This window comes from Eschscholzia californica, unplaced genomic scaffold, assembly GCF_041429995.1.
Source record: "Eschscholzia californica isolate CP2 unplaced genomic scaffold, dmEscCali1.0.p SCAF_1, whole genome shotgun sequence".
In the NCBI taxonomy this organism is placed as follows: Eukaryota; Viridiplantae; Streptophyta; class Magnoliopsida; order Ranunculales; family Papaveraceae; genus Eschscholzia; species Eschscholzia californica.
In genome coordinates this window covers 5,992,821-6,017,035 of record NW_028238198.1, presented here as the reverse complement: position 1 = coordinate 6,017,035, position 24,215 = coordinate 5,992,821, and the positions used below count along the sequence as shown (strand labels likewise).

At 35.4% G+C, this 24,215-nt stretch overlaps 3 protein-coding genes and 1 pseudogene across 4 annotated transcripts; 1 reads left to right on the top strand and 3 right to left on the bottom strand.

Annotated features, from left to right (window-relative positions):
- Window positions 1-1,008: 1,008 nt before the first annotated feature.
- On the top strand, window positions 1,009-3,565 carry LOC147563593 (pentatricopeptide repeat-containing protein At5g43790 pseudogene; annotated as a pseudogene). Its single transcript, XR_015224859.1, has one exon. The product of XR_015224859.1 is annotated as a pentatricopeptide repeat-containing protein At5g43790 pseudogene (transcript).
- A 5,986-nt stretch (window positions 3,566-9,551) lies between these two features.
- LOC147563592 (HMG-Y-related protein A-like) lies at window positions 9,552-10,836 on the bottom strand. Its single transcript, XM_086638946.1, has 2 exons — window positions 10,429-10,836; window positions 9,552-10,318 (listed from the first exon to the last, which is right to left on the bottom strand). The coding sequence occupies exons 1-2, from the start codon at window positions 10,480-10,482 to the stop codon at window positions 9,803-9,805; spliced, it is 570 nt and encodes a 189-aa protein (XP_086495072.1). The 5' UTR covers window positions 10,483-10,836; the 3' UTR covers window positions 9,552-9,802.
- Window positions 10,837-12,032: 1,196 nt separating this feature from the next.
- Window positions 12,033-16,337, bottom strand: LOC147563591 (Protein kinase superfamily protein). Its single transcript, XM_086638808.1, has 6 exons — window positions 16,136-16,337; window positions 15,881-16,023; window positions 15,570-15,780; window positions 13,382-13,616; window positions 13,026-13,176; window positions 12,033-12,631 (listed from the first exon to the last, which is right to left on the bottom strand). The coding sequence occupies exons 1-6, from the start codon at window positions 16,200-16,202 to the stop codon at window positions 12,197-12,199; spliced, it is 1,242 nt and encodes a 413-aa protein (XP_086494934.1). The 5' UTR covers window positions 16,203-16,337; the 3' UTR covers window positions 12,033-12,196.
- A 1,791-nt stretch (window positions 16,338-18,128) lies between these two features.
- On the bottom strand, window positions 18,129-22,514 carry LOC147563590 (myosin-binding protein 3-like). Its single transcript, XM_086638795.1, has 5 exons — window positions 20,969-22,514; window positions 20,705-20,878; window positions 20,416-20,586; window positions 18,872-20,318; window positions 18,129-18,786 (listed from the first exon to the last, which is right to left on the bottom strand). Exons 1-4 carry the CDS (start codon window positions 22,209-22,211, stop codon window positions 18,922-18,924), a joined length of 2,985 nt encoding a protein of 994 aa, XP_086494921.1. The 5' UTR covers window positions 22,212-22,514; the 3' UTR covers window positions 18,129-18,786; window positions 18,872-18,921.
- Between the last annotated feature and the right edge of the window lie 1,701 nt (window positions 22,515-24,215).

The window sequence follows — 24,215 nt, the reverse complement described above, 5'->3', positions numbered from 1 at the left end:
CTCTAGCGATTTGAACCTGAGACCTCCAGGGCTTTCTGGAGTTTATGTCAACACCTTTGAACCACTTGGGCTACCAACTGTTGACTTGCGAGTTGTTTCCTATGCAACATTTTGTGACATTTTCTTATGCCTGTTTTGGCGAAAGTTTTCTGGACGCTTTTGGCTATATTTTTCTTGACAATTTTGGTGAAGTTTATGTGGCACTTTTACAGTGATTCTATGGCTCTTGTGACACATTTGGCCACACTTTTCAGGATGCTTTGTAAACATATTTGCAATACTCTAGGTGATATTTTGTGATGCTTTTGTTGGTGGCACTATTGAAGTGTTTTATGATGATTTCTTCAAATACTTTTCCTGATGTCATTTTTCTAGTTTGTGACGTTTTGGCTACCAGTAATGATGCAACCACCCTAAATACAAGACATATTTGAGAGAGAAAGCGAAATCAACAGTCCAGATTTTCTCACGATTTGATATATAAATCTCGAACCAGTTAACCCTCAAATCTAGTGATGTTTTTCTCCATTACTTCTGTGACAACTTTGCGACATTTTTGTGGGGTTTTTTGTGAATTGGTTCAGAGTCTAGACTCCAGTGGCTGTGGGGCGGGGATTTTATCATAGGGAAATTTGGCCAAAACTCCCTAAAAAATTTAGGTTTTTGTTAAAAAGAATTTATCAACTTTTTATAGGCTTCAGCTCCCTATGACATTTTTGTAAATAATCTAATATATAGAAAAGACGAAAGTGACCTTATTGCAAACCAGTTTGCAAAGCTCTGCAAACCAGATTGTAAAACTCTGCAAAGTGTGTGCGAAGTTTTGCAAAGTCATTGCAAGGCAAACCAGATTGCAAAGCTCTGTAAACCAGATTGCAAAGCTCTGCAAACCAGTTTGCAAAACTTCGCAAGTTAAGATTCTAAGGGCGATTTTGGCATTAAAAATAGGAGTGCTTTTAGAATTGTCCTTCAAGACTATTTTCAAACTGTATACGGGGGCTTAAAGTGACAAAAAGATTAAAAAAAAAAAAAAAAAAACATGAAATTTCCTGTACATCATTCCCGCGAAAAAAAAATATAATGTGGGAATTAGATGTTGCAGAGGATTGCCCTAAAGAGATGGACGAATTCATCATCACCATCTCTCTATATATACATGTCAAGATTAAACCATCTCTCTACACTTTCTGTGAATCCAGATTGTGATTCAATATCATCATCACCTCCTTCCAAAAACTGGACTTCTGATAACGAATTGTTCAACAACTACCCTCGTCTTCATTTTCTACAAGGAGAAAAATGCAAGTCTTTAAATCAACTCAATCAAATTTTCTCTTACATTTTCATCTCAGGACTCCACCATAACTCTTTCATTATGAGCCGTGTTATTTTTACTTGTCTTACTGGTTTAGAAACTGAGAAAAATGGTGGGGAATTGAGGAGAAATTATGCAGCTTTAATATTTAGTCAAATTCAGAAACCCAATATCTTCACTTGGAACACCATGATTAGGGCTTTTTCTAACTTGGGTAACTCTTCTGATTCCATTATAGCATTTAGTTATTATGTTGAAATGATTCAAAAAGGATTCTTACCTGATAAATACACTTACCCTTTCTTGCTCCAAATTTGTGGGTCTAATTCTGATATGGGTTTTGAAAAACAAATCCATGCTCATGCTTTAGTGTTTGGACTGGTTACTGATTTGTTTGTGCAAAATGGGCTTCTTAATGCTTATTTTATCTGTGGGTCTATCACTGATGCCAGGAACTTGTTTGATGAAATGACTGAGAGAGATGTTGTTTCTTGGACAACTTTGATTTCGGGTTTTTCGGGGCAAGGGTTCTATGAAGAATGTTTATGGGTTTTTAGAAGAATGATAGTTGATGAGTTAGTTGTGCGGCCCAATGTGGCTACTGTGGTTTCTCTGATGACAGCTTGCGCGAACTTAGGTTCTTTGGATCACACTAAGAGTTTACATTCTTATTTAGTGAAGGCAGGGTGGGTGGAAGTAGAGGTTTCGGTAAGAAATTCACTTATTGATGCATATTCAAAATGTGGGAGTGTTAAATGTGCTGAAGAGATATTTCATGAAATAAAATGTCATAGAAGAGATACTTGTTGTTGGACTACAATAATTTCAAGCTTAGCAATGCATGGTTTTGGCGCAGAGGCGATCAAAATTTTCTCTCAAATGAAGCATGATGGGCTAGTGATGCCGGATTCTGTTACATTTATTGCAGTTCTTTCTGCCTGTGCACATGGAGGGCTCATTGATGAAGGAATACAGATCTTTAAATCAATGGAGATTGAATACGGGATTGTGCCTCAGGTTAAGCATTATGGATGCATAGTTGATCTCTTTGGCAGAGCTGGGCTTCTTGAAGAGGCTTACAGTTTCATGAAGAAGATGCCAATGGAGTCCAATCTGGTCGTACTAGGATCACTACTTAGTGCTTGTAGAGTTCATGATAATGTCAAATTGGGAGAAGGTATCTTGAAAAAGATCGAGTATTCTTGCGAGTACAAGGGTGGAGCTAATGTCCTCATGTCTAACATGTATGCGAACAAGAACAGGTGGAATGAAGTTGTTGATGTCCGGGAGGGACTAAAAGGAGAGAAGTTGATGGGTAAGCCTCCTGGAAGAAGTTGGATAGAAGTGAAAGGTTTGGTACATGAATTTGTTATTGGAGATGAATCGCATCCCCAAGCTAATGAACTGTATATGCTTCTCGAGGGATTAACCCGTTTATCATGCTTGCAGTAGCGTATTAAAAATTCAAATATTTCTACTCTACAGATAGAAAACGTGAATATTGGAGTTATTAACAACTTTTGAGTGAAGTGGATAACCATAGTGGAGTGGCTGGATAAGGACCGCCCTGCACAGTTTATGAAGGATGAGTATCACTCTTCTAGCTAGGAGGATTTCTGGGGAACGGTGTCCATTGAAGTCCCATTAGGTGGTTATGGGACAGTTAGCTTGGGGCTGGCTCATGACGAGAGTGAATAGCTCAATTTGTTGAAGTTCATTTTATAATTATGCGATCACTGTTTAGTTTCAAGCAAACCCTGAAAGGCAAACTCGGAAAAATTGATCCAACAATACAGGACTCGGTCTGCAGATACCACTTGATTGATTCGCTTAGCAAGATTTATGTATCAGATGACAGATATGAGATAGCTGAATACCCTTTGACCCTGTAAAATGTTTATCGAGCTGGATCACTATAGATCTTTGTGACGGCGGATTCATGGCGAGACAGGTGGAAGGAATGAAGGTTGGGTCTACAGGATGCTCAAGAAGAACATGATGGGTTAGCTCAATGGTGTGTTTTCGACAGGTTACTCTAGCTAGACAGCTGCAAGGGGTAATAGTCAACTTTATAGTTCTGCCATGAGTTTTTTGATAGTTCTGGTATGTTTCTAACTTACTACATCTGTTTCATCTAGAGCAATTCAGTGTCATCTCGATGTATTTGTTTTCTGTTTCAAAACCACTTGTTCTAAGAGTCGTAAATGTTATAGAGTAATAATATAAATAACAAGGTTATGTGGGCCTAAACAAGAATGAACTCATATTCATCAAGCACTTCGATTGCTGAAGTTATAGTTATCATTGGTAAAGAAGTTATCGCCTTCCATGACCCTTATGTATACAAACTATTATTATATACCACTATTCAATACTAAAACAATATATTATACCGAACCTTATTAGATGTGATAAAGGAAGGTGCGCTATCGCTGGCGAGATCAGGTGATATAATAAGCATTTGCAGGGATCGTTGGATTCCTGCTCCTACTGAAGATGCCCCAGTGCTTGTTATTGAGCTTATAGATCAAGAGGTGGGATTTATCTCCTATCCAAGAGATGATTTCAAATGGTGCTATTGACTGTGTTCCTTTAAGCAGGAGATATGAACTGAGTGAGAAGCCAAAACCACTCGAAAGACGTATTCAGTAAAGATATGAGATCTGTCTATTCCTTTTGCTGTTGGAGGAGCACATTCTACCGTATCAAACGGAATTAAAGCATGGTGGGAGTATTCCGAATGGTAAACTATATATAGGCCTAGACTGTTTAGTTTCCCTTGTATAGTTGCCCTTTCCGAAGTTAGTGAGCCTAGCTCAACCGTTGGGAGAGGTTCTGAATAGTCTCGCACATCAAAAGCAAAAAAAGAACACGAAACTTATACAATAAAACAATTATTCGAAGTCTTCGAAGAATCTTTAGAGGAGTATAAAATGTTAACTTCTTTTTATTCCATGGAGTTATCCTTGTATTTTTTGGGCTTTCTACTTAACTCTCTTCGCTACGATCTACTTGATCAAACAACTTCTTTCTTACTCTCTATGCCTTTAATTTATATATACTTTCCATAAGCATACAATTGCTCCTGAACACATTTCCATTCACTCTCATGTACGTCTCATGGTAGATATAACAGTTGACTGTATCATATTCCTTGTACTTTCGGAGCAATTGTCGTAAAAACCTCAACCTCTTTATTCATATGACTTTAATCGGCAATCTCGCATCTCTTATCCCTTTACGTTTCCCATACCCATTCCTCTTCAAATCCTCTAGTCTTTGTGGTTGTCAATGTATCTTTCTTGGCTTCTTGATTATGAAACCATCCTTTGTCAGCTTCTTTATGTTCAACCTGTCCAAGAAATTTGTGACATTTCACAAAGTTAGGTTCTCCCTTTATTCCCCTTTAGCTAGTTATTGTTAAGGTACTGCTCTTGCCATGGAGAATAACTGAGATGAGAAGAGGACTTACAAGAATTGGCCATAGAGATGGTACTGTACTCATTTGGATCGAGCCACAGCTTCCTTTCCCCACAGTTCATGAAGCTAGCACTGGGCCGCTTTTGCGCCTTCATCGACACCATCTCTCTCTGTGCTTGTGGAGGTGAAGATGTGCATAACAAGGTACATTTCCTCATTGGCAAGTTACTGTGAAATGACAACAGAATCATTATTCAACTTATTTATTTATTTAAAGGGAATTAGACTAAAGACTAACCACTAGTTGGTCTAGGTTAAAACAGCATGATAATACTTTGGATTCTTTGTGCAAATGCTAACAATTCTTGTGTACATTTAACTAAATATAAGATGTATGCTTAGTCTAGTTGCGCAAACTGTGCAAACTTGTGTAAACCGTACCAAAACTCAAGCTTGAAATAACGTTAAATCTTTTTTAGAAAAGTATATTTGATAGAGAGTCATGCTTGTCGATCAATTATCATGTTTAAATAGTGCATTTTTGCATTTTGATATTTTGGTCATTCCTCCCCAATGGGTGTGGACCATATAACCTAGATTCCCTCAATTCAAATTTCCTTCTCATTAAAGAATCTTATTACTCTATTATCTAACACTTTTGGAATTTTTTCCTTTTGGGTATATCGTTATTAATAACCATTTCCTAGCAAAACAAATTTGAATCCAGTCAAATTAATACCTTTTTTGTATCCATCAGCTTTAATTCTTCTTCTGGTTTGGATAAGCAAAAGAGAGTTAGATTTCCATTGGTTCCATGTGCAACTTTAAAAATACTACTTACCATTTTTCTCTTTCTAAATTTTTGAAAGATGGCGCCAAATTGAAAAATCAAAAATGAACTTGGTCCTAAGAAAAATCAAAATAGTTATCTTGAAACTTTAAAAAAGAATCAAATGTGAAAGAAAGGCAATGTAAAATAAGTACAAGTGGAACCAAATGGGCGCCTAAAGTTCGAAATTTTTAATCTATTTTAAAAAATATTTGAGCATGCTAATAGTATCCATTTGATTATTTTGGTGTAAATTAATTAATTGTAGGGGCTTTTTTGTAAAGATGGTAAAATATAATTATACTATTGTTTGTATTAATATTAACTAGTAGGAGGCATGTGTTAATGCAAATGATGATTGTACAATATATATTAGTTAAATAATAATGTGTGACTATTTGAGAACTTGTGGTTCATTATAGTTATGGGCTTATTTTATCCTCTAACCCTTTTGTTAATCTAGCTTTGCTTTCTAAAGAAGAATTGATCAATGTGGTGGTGGAAATAAAAATGAAAAAAAGAAAATCAATTTCAAAAAGAAATTTGAAAAGAAAAGTGTATCATATTTTATGTGCAATTTAGAGCTGGCAAACTAAGAATATTAACACTAAAGTTATCGATTTAAATTTATTAAAACAATGTTAAATAATCTCCATACCAAGATAATATTACAATAATCTCAACATAGCAAAAAAAACATTCACAAGTTTTTTTTTTTGATGAAAAAGAATTGATCAATGTGGTGGTGGAAATAAAAATGAAAAAAAGAAGATCAATTTCGAAAAGAAATTTGAAAAGAAAAGTGTATCATATTTTATGTGCAACTTAGAGCTGGCAAACTAAGAATATTAACACTAAAGTTATCGATTTAAATTTATTAAAACAATGTTAAACAATCTCCATACCTAGATAATATTACAATAATCTCCACGTAGCAAAAAAACATTCACAAGTTACCAATAAAAACATCCATAGATTTTGTAGGATGTTTTTTCCAAAATAACTAATCATTTCTGGATGAAAATGATTATGACACATAAGAAAATTAGGCAAGTCTAAGACGATGAGCATCTCCAATGCAAAATTCAATCTTAAAAATTCGGGGCGCCACAGAATTTCATGAGTTTTTCTTAAAAAATTATCTCCAACGCGAAACTCAACTAAGATCTCAAAGATGATGTGTCAAGGGTGGAATAGAGCGTTCTCTTGAGATATCTCTAATTGTTCAACTGATCAATATTTAAATTTCAAGCAATAGAAATCGAGTCCTCGTATATTTCCAAAATAACTAAATATTTTTTTACAAAAGTAGCCATGTCACATAAGTCAACGCGAAACTCAACTAAGATCTCAAATATGATGTGTAAGGGTGGAATAGAGCGTTCACTTGAGATATCTCTAATTGTTCAACTGATCAATATTTAAATTTCAAACAATAGAAATCGAGTCCTCGTATATTTCTAAAATAACTAAATATTTTTGTACAAAAGTAGCCATGTCACATAAGTAAAAAAACAAGTTTACAGTTTTGCATTTGAGACATAAAAGTTGAGGATCTCTATTTTCGCCACTCATAAGTGAGAATCTCAATTGAAACTCGACAACTAGGACGAATGGAGATTTTTTAAGTTTTGCATTGGAAATACTCTAAAGTTTTGTATTGAAGACACTAAAGAATTGAAGATCTTTATTTTTGTATCCTAGGAACGAGAATTCCAATTGGATTTTGACACATAAAACTAATAGTGATTATTTTAAATTTTGCATTGAGATGTTCTAAATTGAGTGTCTCTAATTCATGTCCTTTTCCAATGCAACACTGAAAAAAAAAAAAAAAAAACTTTAATGCCTACATATGTCACATACATTTAAGAGGAAAAAGTAGTTAAAGAAAGATTTTTATCGGTCTTAAAATTAAATTTGATGACTACACTATTAATATACTATACTAAAAACTCTTAAAAATTGAGTTTGTAAATGAGACATCTTAAAATTAAATCTCAATTGAGATTTGCTTTTGAAGGAGTTATTAGAAAAAAGCACTCTAAAGTCTTAGATGACATTTAAGATTTTAAATAGAGTCTTGCATTGGAAATGATCTGGCCCTTAATTTCTAAACTTTGAAAATCCAGGCCACTTATTTTCTCTCTAAAATCCAAGGTTTTTCTTGCTCCAACTTTGGGGTGTGAAGAAAAATCTCCGGGATATAAAAACTAAATAGTAGGCATATTTATTGTGCACTCAAAAATTCATTTCATTGAACTTTGCTCCTTAATCTTCTTCTTCTTCTTCTCATCACCTTCACCACCAAAAGTTTCGACTGCCATATAAACGGAGAGAGAATCAGCAAGAGAGATGATGATTAGGAGGCAAAAAAAAAATATTGGAACTCAGATTAAATGTAATCTATGTCGAATTTAGTAGGCCAAAAAGCCTATGCCATGGAGACATTTCTTTATGCCCCAAGGCCTCGGTCTTTCTTTTGTTTTTCTCCTTGGATCTAAAATTTCACTCAACTTTTTTTTTGTTGAGATAAATTTCACTCAACTTAAAGTAGCTCAAGTTAGATTTCTAACATTTGTTTTTATCTAATTTGTGATATGTTTACAGCCTTACAAGCCGAACTAACATTTGCAGAAGCCGTCCACCACCCTTTGGTGTAACGGTTGGACACCCCTCTTAAGACCATGAGGTCGTGGGATCGAGTCTCGGTGGAAGCAGTTGTCATCAAGATTTATCCTATGTAATTTAGGCTATGAATAATGTAATAATTTGTCGGTCTTTAGGCCTCTTTGTTGTCGGGCTTCAGGCCTCTTTCTGTCTCAGTTTAAATTAGGCGGTTATCGTGCTCATTACATCTCCATGATGCATCAATGCCTTGTAACGACTAACGTAGACCGTAGTCGAATTCTCATAAAAAAAAACATTTGCCAAAGCCGAACTAACATTTGCCAGACGAGTTAAAATTTGAGGCCTATTTAGTGTATGTTTGAAAAAAACAAATAAAATATCTGATAGTGCTTAGATGAAGATTTGAATATGTAACCTCTTCTAAATGATATAAACTTTCAATCATTAGATACAAATACAACCATGTCATGTGTTTGTTTAAAATATATATAGTACATTATTTTAGGATTAACATACAAAATTCGAAATATAAGACCAAATATAAGACCTACAATTACGTTCGGACCTAAACGACCGACGACCGTTTTTGTTGCTTTGGACATGGAATCGAACCTATGACTTCCAAGATTTAGAAGTAACCACCTTAGCTATCTTTTCTTTTTGGAAGTTGACAATAGATGTAGAAGTAACCACCTGAGCTATCTTTTCTTTTTGGAAGTTGACAAAGAATTGCGATAATCATGACAATTGCATTGATACGTCAGAAATGTGCTAAGTATAATTACCATCAAAGTTATACTCTTTTTATTTGTGTTGAAAGATCAAAATTATACTCTTATAATAAGAAGTCTAAAGCTCAACTATGTTATTTATACCTCGATAATTCAAATTTGGTACTAAAACATAGAATTTACCCCGTCTAAGAATCGACCTCAAACCTCTAGAGTTTATGTCATCTCATTGTGTTTAGCACTTTTTTGTTTTTTCGGACAACAAAAAAAACTAATTATAGGATTTGGGTCAAGTCACTTGACCCACACTTCACTCCTACTCACTTGACCTACACTTCACTCCTACTTCCAAACCAAAACCCCTCATTTCATCCATGCACATAACACCATCCTCTCTCTCTCTCAAGTGAGATTCTTTCAACTGATGAAACTTGAAGGTACATATGGAGATAAAAGAGTTTTCTTCGGCCAAAACAAAACGACACAGATAGAGAAACTCAATATCAATTTGAAAAGGTCATAACCTTCCTTCATTTTGATTCAGTTAAACCCTAATTAGTAAATAAATTTTAAGAACAAACCCAAACAAACAACCCAAAAAACAGAGGAAAATAATTCCTAAACATCAACAACCCTAGTTAGTCATTCATTTTGGGGAATCATAAAAGAGGGATATTTCTCCAGTTTCTGCACAATGTACATGCAATTACAGACATACAGAGATACACACAAACCCTAATACTACTAATAAAGAAGATCACTCAACAAAGAAAGAAAGAAAGAAGAAATTAGGTTTTGGAGAGATAGAAAGTAAAACAATTAGATTAGGGGATTTAGGATCACCAACACAAACTACTCTAAAATCAGTGGTTTCAGTCAAACGGACCCAACAGCACCAAATGACGCTTTAACCTTAGGAGGTCTACCTCTTGGTCTTGGTGAACCAGATATCACCTTCGCCGGCACCGGAGCTTCTTCATCACCTTCATTGTCAGCTCTAACCTTCTTTGGTCGACCTCTAGGTCTTCCAGAAGATTCTGGAACTTTCCTTTTTTGAGGACCCATAGATGGATCTTTCGGAGGTCGACCTCTTGGTCTTGGTGGACCAGCCACAACAGTCGCCTCCGCCTCAGCAGCAGCCAACTGTGCCGCCGTTTTTGGCTTCGGTGGACGACCTCTGCCTCGTTTTGGTGGTGCATCTGGGTTAGCACGCATGTAATTGTTCTTCACCATGGTAATTTCTCCATCATCTTTCATCTTGGTTAAGTGATAAGAGAGAAGTGCTGCATGACTAGATGGTAGATCTCCATACTGAGATTCAATATAGTCTGAGATTGAAGATTTGTTTGAACCAGTTTTCTCATCAAGACCTGAAATCGCTGCAAGTATCATCTAAAAAACCCACAAAAAATTACAACAAATTAGTAACAAATTTATAACATGGGTAAGAATAATTTGATGAAAAAAAACGAGGGTTTCTGTTAAAAACCCATTTTTCTTACCTCTGGGTACGGGGGTAGTGTTGGAGGAGGTTTATTGACCTCTTCTGTAGCCATGGAATTTAAACAGAGAAAGCAACAGTAAGCAGATACAGTCAGTTAGAGAGAGAAAGCTAGAGAGAGAGAGAGAGAGAGTGTGATTTGGAAGAGATGAGGGAAGAAGGTCAGGGAGGATTTAAAAAGGAGTTTTGGATCAAGTCGAGCAAAAACGAAAAGAGAGTTTGAAGTAAAATCAATGGCTGGGAATTGCTTATTGGTTGGAGATCGGTGCATTTTTATTGAAGGATAAGATTATTACGCGGATTGATGACATGGACTAACTTTTTGAGTTTTGATGAAAAAAAAAAAAAAGAAAACTTGAGGGGGCTTAATTGAAAAAATATGAAAATTATTTTCTTCTCCCTCTTTCTTGAAAAAATCACCAATTACTACTGCATGGGTAACTTGTACTCCACCCTTCTTCATCCTACCCCTAGCCTTGGCAGACCTGTCCCTCTAGCCAGTGGTTACCCATGGGGGCACAGCTGCTGTGCCATGGCCCATTACATGGCCGGTTATGTTGTTCACCGACTAGATTTTTGGCTCGTGCCCACAATCCGTTATGGACGCCAGTAACAAAGAGAAGGTCGTGTTGGACCGCTCCTAAAATTCAACGAATTTTATTTATGTAGTCTTTCCCCAAAATAACTTTTATCCCTCGAGTCATTCATGCATAGCCAATTCATCTGTTAATAAAAAGTACACTAATTGAGAATTTCCGAACTAGATTTTGTAGTTCGTACCTGTGGGTAAGTTCACAAATCTCAAGGGATACATTTTGTACTTACACACCCCTATTTTTGCTAGAGGCACCCCATCCCTTCATACTACTACATCCATGAAATTTGGGCACAAAAGGCCTATTTAGCAATTCCAGGATGGGCCTTACGAATGTTGTTTGTAGAAACAGAGAGTATCTCTAGTCAAAATTGTTGGTATGCTGAACTTAACTATTCTAAAGATTCATGGTGTGTTTGGATGGCGGAATCATGAATCCGCGGATTCATGAGTCCTTGGGATTCATGATTCCGCGGATTCATGAATCCAAGTAATATTTTTTGGCTTGTTTGGAAACTAAGAATCCTATGATTTATTATTATTTGAGTATTTCTAAACGTCTTTAGAAAAATTATGATTTTTGAAAAAAATAATGATTTTGAAAGAAAAATAATGATTTTGTAGAAGGAAATATTTTTTTGTTGATTTTAAGTTTGAAATTTAGGTTCATTAATCCAAAATCCTAACAAATCCTAGGGGATAGGGTGGGATTTTGGTCCAATACAAATTTTAGAATTAGGAATCCTTAGGATTCAAGAGTCCTAGGATTCTTGGTAGCCAAACAGACCAAGGATTCATGAATCCTACCAAATTCCACTTTTCAGAGGAATCCTACTTAGGAATCCTGCAACCAAACACACCATTAATTCTTTCTCGATTTATAAGAAAATGTGTGGATTGGAAATCAAATAACTCGATTAGCAGTATTTACATTTGAGTATAAAATTAAGAATGTCATTAAGGGTTTAGAGTAACAAATTTCAGAAGTCTAAGAAGAACACACACAAAAAAAAAAAAAAACTAGTGAGTTAATCAATTCAACTATACCCATTAGTAAATCAAAGAATGAAAAAACAACAAATTTTTGGTTTCCCAAGGCTCACTCCTAGATTTGAAATGTGGACAAGAAAAGAAAACCTGTACAATATACAACTACACAACAAAACTTTGGTCCCTATCCCTGTATTGGTTGTTTTCCATGTGGCCGTCTTCGTGGTCGTGGAACTAACCTTGTAGCTGTTGTGGAAGTGGTGGCGCTGCTGGTGGACACATTAGTATTGGAGGATGAACCACCTGAAGAACCAGCTTTTGAAGAAGTAACTGTAGCCATCTGAGAAGAAATAGTCGATGAACCAAGATGAGATGATCTTGTTGTTCTTCTATATCTTGAACCAGGGTAACCGGGTCTTTGAGGCTCTTCGAGGGATCCTGCTTTCCTCGAAAGCATAACCACAACCCGTTTCATTAAGGGTCGAATCACTGGGTCTGATTGACAACACAGTAAACCAATATGTATGCACATCCTAATTTGTTCAATTACTTCTTCTGAGAGAACCAGCATTGGGTCTACAATCTCTAAGCTCCTCCCTTTCTTGTAAAGCTTCCATGCCTGAATTCATAACATAAGGAGTTGTTCACATAGAAGTTTAGACAAGGTTAGTGTTTGTTTCCCGACCTGCCATGACACGTAACCACATCATGAACTCGCTTGCCAGGCCATGACCATGACCATAGGCATGACGGCCGAGTGGATTGGTTAGCCGACCCCAACATTTGATTGGGGTTAAGCGTAGAGAGTTGGGAATTGTCCCACATCAGTTTCAATTTGGAACGCTTAGTACTGGAGCCAACAAACGGGCTGTGTCAGGCCATTTCCAGGCCAGCGCGGTCAGTTTGTAAACTCTAGACAAGGGCAAGCATTAGCTGAGCAATTTAAATATCATCAGGGTTTTCTAATAAAAAGTAGTCATAAGACTTCGAATGTGGAGTTGCTGTGAGCTTACCCATTCGAGTAGGCTGTCGGCTTCATACTCAAGAGAAAAAGTTGAGTTCTTTTGGCCACTGACTAGCTCCAACATCACCACGCCGAAGCTGAAAACATCTGCCTTTGCAGAAAGATTCCCATGCATTACGTATTCAGGTGCCATGTATCCACTGTTCCATCCACCTATAATGTATTATAAACTCACACCGCTAGATTGAAAAATATGGATCAACAACTTTTACCAATCATCGAATTTCTTTTAAAGATGGAAGTTTGTTTCCATAGAGTTGAAAAAATTTTCGGCAAGGAAGATAGACAAAGATTTAAAAAAAAAAAAAGTTTAAGGTGTAAAAGAAGTGTAATATATATACGTACTTGGTGCCAGCAACACGAGTGTTGACATGAGTTGCATCTTCTGGGAAGAGTCTAGCCATACCAAAATCAGCAACTTTAGGGTACCACTTCTCGTCTAGAAGTATGTTGCCTGCTTTGATGTCACGGTGGATGATAGTTATGTGACAATCCTCGTGAAGATATAAAAGCCCTTTCGCAACACCAACTATAATGTCGAACCTCTTCTTCCAATCTAGCTCCCCTTTTCTCTTACCATCTACACACCCACATCAATACATAATCGTCGTCATCTATTTAACTAATAAAATATGATTGTCTACGAATAAATGAATAAAATATACATAAATTAATACACACTCATTCATTAAATTGAAACAAAGAAAATCAGGGTTGTCTTCGAGCACAAGTTACCTAATTCCCAAGTAGTTCTAAATATTAATGGTGTGTTTGGTTGCAGGATTCCTAGGTAGGATTCCTATCAAAAGTGGAATTTGGTAGGAATCATGAATCCTTGGTCTGTTTGGCTACCAAGAATCCTAGGACTCTTGAATCCTAAGGATTCCTAATTCCAAAATTTGTATTGGACCAAAATCCCACCCTACCCCATGGGATTTGCTAGGATTTTGGATTAATGAATCTAAATTTTAAACTTAAAATCAACAAAAAAATATTTCCTTCTACAAAATCATTATTTTTTTTTCAAAATCATTATCTTTTTCAAAAATCATATTTTTTCTAAAGACGTTTAAAAATACTCAAATAATAATAAATCATAGGATTCTTAGTTGCCAAACAAGCCAAAAAATATTACTTGGATTCATGAATCCGTGGAATCATGAATCCCAAGGACTCATGAATCCGCGGATTCATGATTCCGCCATCCAAACACACCATAAATGTAATCACTATTGTCAAATATGAATTTGACTTTTCTCCCTTTTCAATTTTCCGGACCTCTCTAGAAATGTGCTTGAATTTTAGAAGTCAAGACGTTGAAAGCTCTATGATATATGGTAAGTATACAATGTTTCAACAAAAGAAAATGATATATTTATAGTTATTTTAAACCGTTTATTCAACGTTAATGAAAGTCGAGTGACACCTAAAGGCTCATTTTAACTCAACTCGAGAAGAATAGTGTTTCTAGCACTCAAACATTGGTGTACTACTTGAAAAAGATAGGAGTTAGGGTCGACCCTTCTCATGACAGGTAGTTGTTGATCTCGTTCTGAAAATCAATATATAAACAAAATGAATTTCGAATAACACTAAAACGTCATAACCAAATCTACTAATAATTTATTTTCGATCCACCAATCTCGCTCTAGAAAGCTAAGATAGAATAAGAGGAAAACAACTAAAACGACTAACGAAATAAAACAACATTTAAAAGCAAACATCAACATCATCCAACCTAAGTTACCAACCCAACCCCACAACCACAATTAAAGAAACAAAAGGAAACCTAAATTCACCATGATTAGCTACAACATTTTATCTCATGGTTATATTTAATGAAATTACACAAGTCAAACAAAAAAAAGTCAAAACAAAAAAAAGCATGCAATTTATGTTGACTATTATATCTTCCATCATTTCACACTGCTGGTTTCCTATTCCTTTCTTGGCCTTATTAATGGTAATGTTATTATATCTAGAGGGGTTGATAGTTGAACAAAGAAAGTGACTGGAGTGCCAGGTGGTCCTCTTTCATACGTGTCTATCAAACTTCATGAAGTGTCCTAGTTTTCTCCAAAAGAAACAAATAAACAAACCTTTTCAAAGTGAGCAAATCCAAAGAGAAAAGGCCCTCTTCATTTTACTCTTGGGCCCCCTTTGCTCTTTGTGCCTGACGGGGAGCAATCCGATCTGAGGGCACTCGGATTGGTCTTTATCCGTGCTATTGTAGTCCAACACGGACTAAAACCAGTCTGAGAGCCCTCAGACACCTCTAATGCGCGAGCTTCAGACTGTTCAGTCTGAGACATACAAAAAGTGCAAAAAGAGGAATAGGGGAAGAGTAAAATGATATGGATCCTTGAGAGATACCTTTTGGGTACATCAAAGTTTGATGGTCCCAACCTAATTCAATACATGTGGTATTTGATTCGCCAAATAATGCCGATTTTTTTTTTTTTTGTAATATTTGATTTAGACAAGTCACATTGTGACGGAAAAAAAAATATTGGGATGAATGAGTAGTACTTACTGAAGAGAAATTTGTCAAGGCTTTCATGAGGAAGGTATTCATAGACAAGTAGCTTCTCTACGCCGTGTGCGCAATATCCCAACAAGCTAACAATATTCCTGTGTTGCACACGTGCGAGCAACTTAGATTCATTCATGAACTCTTTTTTTCCTTGTCTTGAATTATGGGCTAATTTCTTCACAGCTATCTCTCTTCCATCTTCCAATTTCCCCTGTTTCATCCATCCCCCAATTCAAACATATATAAACCCTAATTTCACTTCACAACTACAAACAAAAACCCTTTGAAAAAAAAGAAAAATTCAGTCTTACCTTATATACAGGACCAAATCCACCTTCACCTAGTTTATTACTGATATGAAAATCTTTAGTTGCAGAAACAAGAGTTTCAAAGGTGAATAGCTTTTGTTCTTTAGCTGCTATTCCTTCTAAATCTTCTTCTTCTTCTTTTGCATCTGATCAATTCATAAAACAAAAACAAAAAAAGATGAAAATCAGTAAATTATTGTTTAAATAGAGAAGTAATTTGGTGAAATAATAGAACAATGATTTTTTGTTGTTTGTTACCTGGGTTTGTAAGGGATTTGAATGGTTTGAAGAGATTATGAAACAAATTGAGTTTGAGTTTCTTCATACAGAGTTATTGGGTTATGTGAAGGAAAGAAGTACTAAATTACTACTTGTTGTAAGTGGTATTTCCTTCTCTTCTTCTGCTCCCTATTTGAATTGTTGGGAGGGGGGGTTGACTAAGGTAGTCAACCAAAGGTACGCGTTCGTTTGTTCGTAAAAGGGTTTTTATTTTCATTTATTAGTTGGGGGGGTTTGATCGGTTCTTCTTTCTTTGTTAGACGTGTGAGGATACGCCATTCATTTATTGATACACTCAGTTACGTACTACCAACTTGTCTATTTGAAAAGGTCAAATGGCTCTGTTCTATACTTGTTCTGAACTCATCATCCACATTGAATGAGAGAAAGAAAGAAAGAAAACAACTGTGGGGACTCTTTTTATGATGGGTCATACCCCATTTTATAAAGCTGGGAGCCATTGCATTTCAAAATAAGCCACCTCACTGGTGTATATTATATAATTCCGAGGTACTTCTTCGGTTAGAAAACGTTATATCATTTGTTCTAAAATTGTTATGTGATACAGTGTCAAATCAGACAATACCATTAGCAATCTATAAAGTTTGATTGTATTATTTTGTATAACATGTATGTATTCATCACAATGTCCACATTAACAGTGACGAAGTGTGGTGTCTCGTGGAGTCCTAAACTGCAAAACAAAGGATGACACGAGTTGTTTCACACATTCCTATAACAATTCTGTACATACCAATCTATTTCTTTTAACATATTTTTCACAAAAAAGAATAAAAATAAAAACTCGTCATAGGAATTTGATCTTCATTTTGAAAGACATCTAGAAGGTTTAACACGAGGAGAACATATATGTACCCAGGAAACTTTCACCCCAAGCAACAACATTACCTACTTTTTTTTTTTTTTTTTTGTGAAAGTCAATCTTACCTTTTTTGTTAAATAAAGTCAATCTTACCTACTAGCAGAGAACATTATTTGGTAGTTTATTTTTATTTTTTATGTGGTGGTTAAAAGCAATATAATTTCAGGACCTTCACCAATCAGATCTTCAATTATATATATGTATCTCTATGATTATATTGGATGATATCATATGTGGTAGGAAAGTTAGGATTATCTCAATCTTATACAATATTTGCTGATTTAGTTTGGCCGAAAGCTAAATAGTTTCTGGGGTGTGAAATTTTAAAGGGAATATGTAAAATAGTTTCCGGCGACCATGATTGTTTTTTTTAAATTTCATCTCTCCTCTCTCTCTAATTTCTTTTTTTTTCATCTCCTCTCTCTCACTCTAAACTCCGGCGAAGGGGGTTTCCCTTCGCCGGAGGTCGTCCGGCAGACCTTGAAGGTCTGCTGGAACAGACCTTAAAGGTCTGCTCGGAGTAGATCTGGAAGGTGAGGTGGAGAGAATGAGGTGAGGTGAAGTGAGGTGAGGTGGAGGTTTTTATTTCCCCATAACAACTTACAAAATAAAATTGTCAAACAAATTTGACTAATTTTTTACCAAGTCTTCACACCCCGTAAACTATTTAGTTTTCCCGCCTTTAGTTTTGACATACAAAATTATTATTATGGAGTAATATTATTTAATAAAAGCCATATCTATTTCAACCGTAATAGACTTCCCGGCACGGAACCCGGCCAAAACCCGTCCGGATGACGTGTCGGGAAGAGATTTAGAGAGAGAATTGTTCATGTTAGAAAACTGGATCCTATAATATGTTGAATCTAGTAAATTTGAATTGTTCATGTTAGAAAACTGGATCACAGTAGAAATTCAATTCCATTCAACTAATCAATCAATTACAAAATAAATAATCTGAGTCATTTATACTCCGTTAAGTCGACAGTTATAGAGATCTTCCATTTTTGTTTTTTGAAAGATGTTTATCCCTACGGCCACAAAATAAACCTTATTTTTCAATATTTATCAGACCTTTGATATCATATATGACACAAATACCTTAGTTATATAAATAAAGAAATACAAAATTATTATACAAATGAATCTATCTTCCTTGACAACCTCACTAAACAAAACTCCATCTGGCTCAAATGATTCAAAAAAAAGAGAATAAAGAATTTCTTACTCTTTTCTCTCTCTCTCTCCAAAATAAAAAATAAAAAATAAAAAATAAAAAATAAAAAATAAAAGATAGAAAAAAGGAACTAAACCATTCTAACCCTAGCTGTCCTAAGAAAAACTAATGCTGTATATCCTGGCAATAGAATCTTGGCATTGCACAAATGCAGGATCAAATCTTCTTCTTTTTTCTCACACTTAAAATGACAGGTTGGTTTGATCTACTAATGACCAATACCCTATATAAACACAATAATCACTCACACACTACCTACTCACAACTCTTCCCACCTTTTACCTGAAAAAGGGTTTTTGATAGGCTACTTGAACACACCCACAAAAACTTGGGCTTACTTTGGACACACCAAGATAAAGAACAAGTAAAAACAAAACAAAAGGAATTTCAAAAGATTTTTGATATCCCATACCAATCCAAGATCCTTCTCCTTCCTCTTCGAGAAGAATTTCGTATTAAACAATGAATTCACGCTCACCCAGAGCGTAACGTGGCTCGTTTAACCATGACCTATTAAGAAAATGAAGCATGGTTGATTAGAAAATAGTGCTAGTAGTAATACTTGAATTGAGACTAAAACTAGTGAAGAATTTACCTTTTTTTTCATTGTTTGTATAGTTCAGTAGGCAGAGGAATTCATTGTAGTCAAGATTCATTCGAATGTCTGGCACGAAGTTCGATGCTTCTTAAATCGCGAAGATGTTGTAAAATCTCTTGAAGAAGATTGATACCCTTGTCTCCTTTGTTTAACGAACTTATACAATGTTTTAAGAATTCTCTATCTGCCTCAAGGGCATGTAGTCTTTCATAAACATGATCAACTTCTTCCACTATAGCAAGTTTCTTCTCGTCGGGCGAAAATTTGGAAATCGAAGCATTAGATCCTTCAAGTTCTTCATTGATTAAATCATCTTCACTTTCCATATCGATGGCATTGAAAAGAGGAAGGAGCTTCTTTGCTTTGGCATGTTTCTTGTCCAAATCATCTATAAGACCATTGATAGTGTCAATTTTCGATTCGTGGTTTTTGAATTCATACATCTCATTGGATTCCTTTCCATTCTCTTCTAAGATATCCTTAATTGGCTTTATATCCTCAAAGAGTTGATCTTCTTCTCCGTCTTCATTTTCGCCTAAAGTGAATAGCTTCTCCTCTAATGCCTTGAGTTGTTCAAGAATTGATTGCCTTTCTTCCTCAAACTCAAACAATGATTCATCAAGTGCGCTTAAGTTTTTCGAGCTTTCTAGCATCAATTCATCCAAATTTAGTACTCCATTACCGGGAGTGTTATGGTTGATGCTTTCTTGGTTACCATAGAGACTATATTCGTCGGCATTTTCATGATTAAGATCAGTAGATAACTCCTCATTATCAGTGGCATTACCCGAAGAACTAGAAGAAGTTCCACTTCTTCCATTAGTACTATTGCTCTTCCTTTTGATCGCTGCTCTCTTCTCTTTCGCCTCATAATGAAGTACCTTCTTTCTATACACTTCCAACTCTTTTTCTAACTCTTGTTTCTCTTTCTCTCTTTTGATCATAAGTTCATTTAATAGTTGTAAAGCTTCTTGATCATACTCTGATTGTTCTTCCATCATTCTTTGGTACTGTAATGATTCCATCTCCATTGTCGATTTCTCTTCTTGAAGCCTATTTATCATTGCCATTGTTTGATTAGCAGCTATAGCTGAAGCACTTCTTTCTTCTTCCAATTCAGCATATAAAACACTTAAAGCTTTGTGTTCTGCTTTTAATGCCGATTTCAACTTTTCGATTGTTAAATTCCCATCTCCATTTTCAGTCTCACTTACTAAACCTCCATTGGAAAGTTCCTCACTTCCTGGATCTTTCTTCTCCAATAGTATCTTCTTGTGTATGTGTTGAAGAGCTTCCAAATAAGTTGGTGTTCTCGGGGATTTTTCGTCTTCCACTCGGTTAAAGTCCAAACTTATAGATAGCTTATCCATTCTTCGTTCTTCAACTCCCTCATCCGATATGGTTCTGTCTTCGACATAATTCTCTTCCTCAGCTTGCTCAGATCCTTTTAAAAATAAAGTTTGATCTATAAGGTTCAAGAAGTATAAAAAGATTTACGGGCTTCCATTATAGAGATAAACTATAAGAATGTGAAGGCTCACCTTGGTCAATCACATCGCCCATTTGAGCTGATTCAACAGCATTTGGGTGTGCACATGGAGATTGAGGAACTTGTTCTTCAGCTTGAGAATGGTTATCAGGAATCTCTTTCTCTATCAAATTTTCGGAAACAATTTCGTCAACCGACTTTTCCAAGAACTCCTCTTTGTTTTCTGCACTCAAAATGAAAATTTTAGATTGTTCAAACACTTCAAAATAAAATCATTAAAAACTTAATCAACCTTGAAGATCAAACCAACTAGTCCTTTTAACCAGAATCAAGATTTTTACCTGAAAGTTCATCAGATTGGTCATTCTTAGCCACTAGCATATCCATATTAGATGATGGATTTTGTTCTTCAACTTGAGTATGATAGTTTGATTCTTGATAAAAAATTTCTTTCATAATCGAATTCTCCGATTTAGTTTCTTCCACCGTCCTTCCAATGTCCTTTTCTTTATATTCTGCACATCAAAATTTGAACAATTTAGATTCTACTAACACCATGAAACTAAAATTATGAGTTTCATCAAAATTAGATAAGGGTTTTTTACCTGGATGTTCATATGAGTCACTCTCTGCTACTACTAGTACTTCACCATCATCATTAGATAAGGGTTTTGGTTCTTGAGTGACAACAACAAGATCGGATTCCTCCGGTGCTAAACCGAATTCTTCGTCATCCTTTACAGGAGAAGATGAAGAGATCTCATCCTTACCCATATCAATGGATTCAACTTTTTCACAGATCATGATATCATCTTTCTTATCTGCCAAAACCAGTTCTGGCTTATCCTCCTCCAAAACAACTCCCATATCTATATCTTCATCTTGTTTCTCAATTTTAGATTCATTACTCAAAAACCCTCCTAAATTTCCTTCTTTTACTTCCTCAATTTCTATGAGATTTAATAAATCTTGGTTTTTCAAAGTGGTAGAATCAAGATCAAAACAATTCTCCAACCTCATAGGGATCATTTCAATCGATTCATCTTCTAATTGGGTCATCAAAAAATCAGGAAGAGATTGAGGAAGAACATTCAAATCTTCAACAACCATATTTGACTCTCTCTCCTCAATAGCCTCTTCCTCTGTTCTTGTTGATTCAACAGAGAGAATTCGATGTTCTTCGTCGAAACGATCTGGTTGACAATCAGATTTACTAGGATCTGATGATTCTCCTTCATCATTATCATGATTAACAGGGACTAATTCTTTGACTAAATTTTCTTTTTGGGTATAATCAAGAACACCCCATGAAGGTTTCAAAAACAAATATGAAGATGAATAAAGATCATCAGTAATCAAACTAATATCACAACATGAACAATTCAAATTCTTCTCTTCAGTTTCAATATTCTTCTCTGAATCATTACCCATCAAACCCATATTTCTTACCCATGAAATTAAACCAATTTTACCTCCAAAATCAGTTGATTTTTCATTAGAACCAGGTCTAGAGGATGAACAATCACCACACATGTGATTTGATTCAGCCAATTTTTGATGATTTGAACAATACCCTAGTTTTGAAATCTCTGAAGCATGATGTTCACAAACAAGATCAGAGTAAGAATTTTTACTAAACTTTGAATCTAAAAGGTGATCAATTCTTGAACATAATAAACAAGGTGGTTTAAGGCCAAAATAATTGGCAAATTTCATGATCAGATAAGAAAATAAAGAGTTTAGTAGAAGAAGATATATTAAAGTCCATTCAAGAACTGCATAGACAAGAATTAGAGTGATTTTGTGTGAGTTCCTATGCAACATAGTTGCAAATTTGTTTCCTGCCATGGGTGTTCCTCTGGTTATTGAATATTTACACAGAGAGAGAGAGAGAGAGAGAGAGAGAGAGAGAGAGAGAGTTGAAATGGGTTAACAGAGTGAAACAGAGAAAAGTATGAATAGAAGATTGAATGAGATCAAGAGAGAGGAGGATCTTGTTGATATATGTAGTTTGAAATTTTTGAAGGGAGAGACAACCAGAGAAGACTCAAATAAACAAAAAGAAAAGGAAATTCTAGAGAGAATGAAACTTTGACTAGGCAACTAGAGCAGGTGATTAAGGGAGTCATCTAATAGAGTCATTTTGAATATGAAGCCAATATGCCCAACCAAACCAAGTCGAACCGGTCCAATCGGTTTTTGGCCGAACCGATCACTATCCGGTTCGATTAGACTGGAAAATCGAACAACTTAGATAAGTTTGGTTTGATTTCGGCTTGAGTTTCTAGAAACCGCCCAAGTCGAACAAACCGAATCCTAAAGTATTTATCATACTAAAATATCCGATATAGAAGTAGATAGTAAAAATACTAAACTTTAGTAAGTAGTTCCGAATTATCTTTATTATCTTAAGTTAATAATAAATTTTAAAATTATTAAACTGAAAAGGAAAGAAGTTAAGAGAACCGTAATTAAGAATAAGAATTTTATTTTTTATGCAATGAATGAAATGAAATTGTGTTCGGTTAAACCGATCATCCGAACTATGTCGGTCGGCCGAATAGTCGGTTCGGCTACGACCGACGATTTAGTCAAATCGCCACTTATAGGTTCGACATCAACTCAAGGTAAAACCGGAAAAGACCGACCGTTACTCTCCCCTGCCTTTGATAATACTCTAATCACACCTAGTTCACCACCACACTGGCTGGTGCATTGGTCAGCCCGAAATTTTGTGAAGTGACCAATCAAGAATCAACTGCCCTAAATTCCATGAGAAAAGGTATGGTCCTAACATTTTTTATTTTTTTCTTGAAAGCAAATACGTTAACTTAAGAGTCTATTACAATGTCTGAATTAAAAACAAACATAAAGGTAAACAAAGTACAACAACATAAAGCAGAAATGAGGAATGCTCCTAACATTTGCATTCACAACTTTTCAATAATCTATAAGAATGTACAACCATTGAGCTATAAACTCTTGATAAAGAAAAAAAAAAATCTAAAATTCATACATATACACATCATTTTTTACTTTTTTTTTTTTTTTTTTGTTGAAGGCATATACACATCATTTAGGAGGGTCTATAGACGCTCCAACAAATTATTTTTGGCCCGCTTTCACTCTTAACGTACCCACGAACTGGGCATCCGAGAGCCTTCGGATTAGGCCTAATCCGTGTTAGGTTTGAATAACATGGGTCAGGCCCGTCCGAAGCCCACAAAGAGTGCCAGACGGCAGCTAAGAGCAAAAGGACGGGGCACCTATTGAGGCACCCATGATTTTAGTACTTCATCATTTTTTCAAGTGTTTGTCTAGCCTCATCTCAAAAGGAAAAAAAAATGATCTACAGGAGAAGAGAATAATAAAAGAAAGGCTAATAAAATAGTAAAAAGTGATTATTGCAGCCAAACAGAACCCATTTAGCCATCTTTTGCAGCTTAACTTTTATTTTCTAAACAACAGGCTGGGCTGGAGGGCCCATATCAAAATAATGGTGGCCCCAACTGCATTCCACCTTACAGGATCCTTCTATTTTCTATAGTTCTATAGATGGAAAGGCGCCTAAAATTCCATCACATTGTTTGCTTTACATCAAGAAATTTACCAAAATAGCCACAGCTTTTTTGATCAAATGATTAGGATGGACGGTTGGATTTTGATCACTTTTTGGTAATGATCTTTACCATTTAAAAGATGAGTACGAGTGTCTTCATCTGTGCATACATTATACGGATTCGAAAGTTGTATTTTTTGTTATTCAAATTTATAGGAGGCATAGTATATTCTTTTTCATATTAACATACAAAAATATTAATTTCAAAAAAAAAAAAAAAAAAAAAACATACA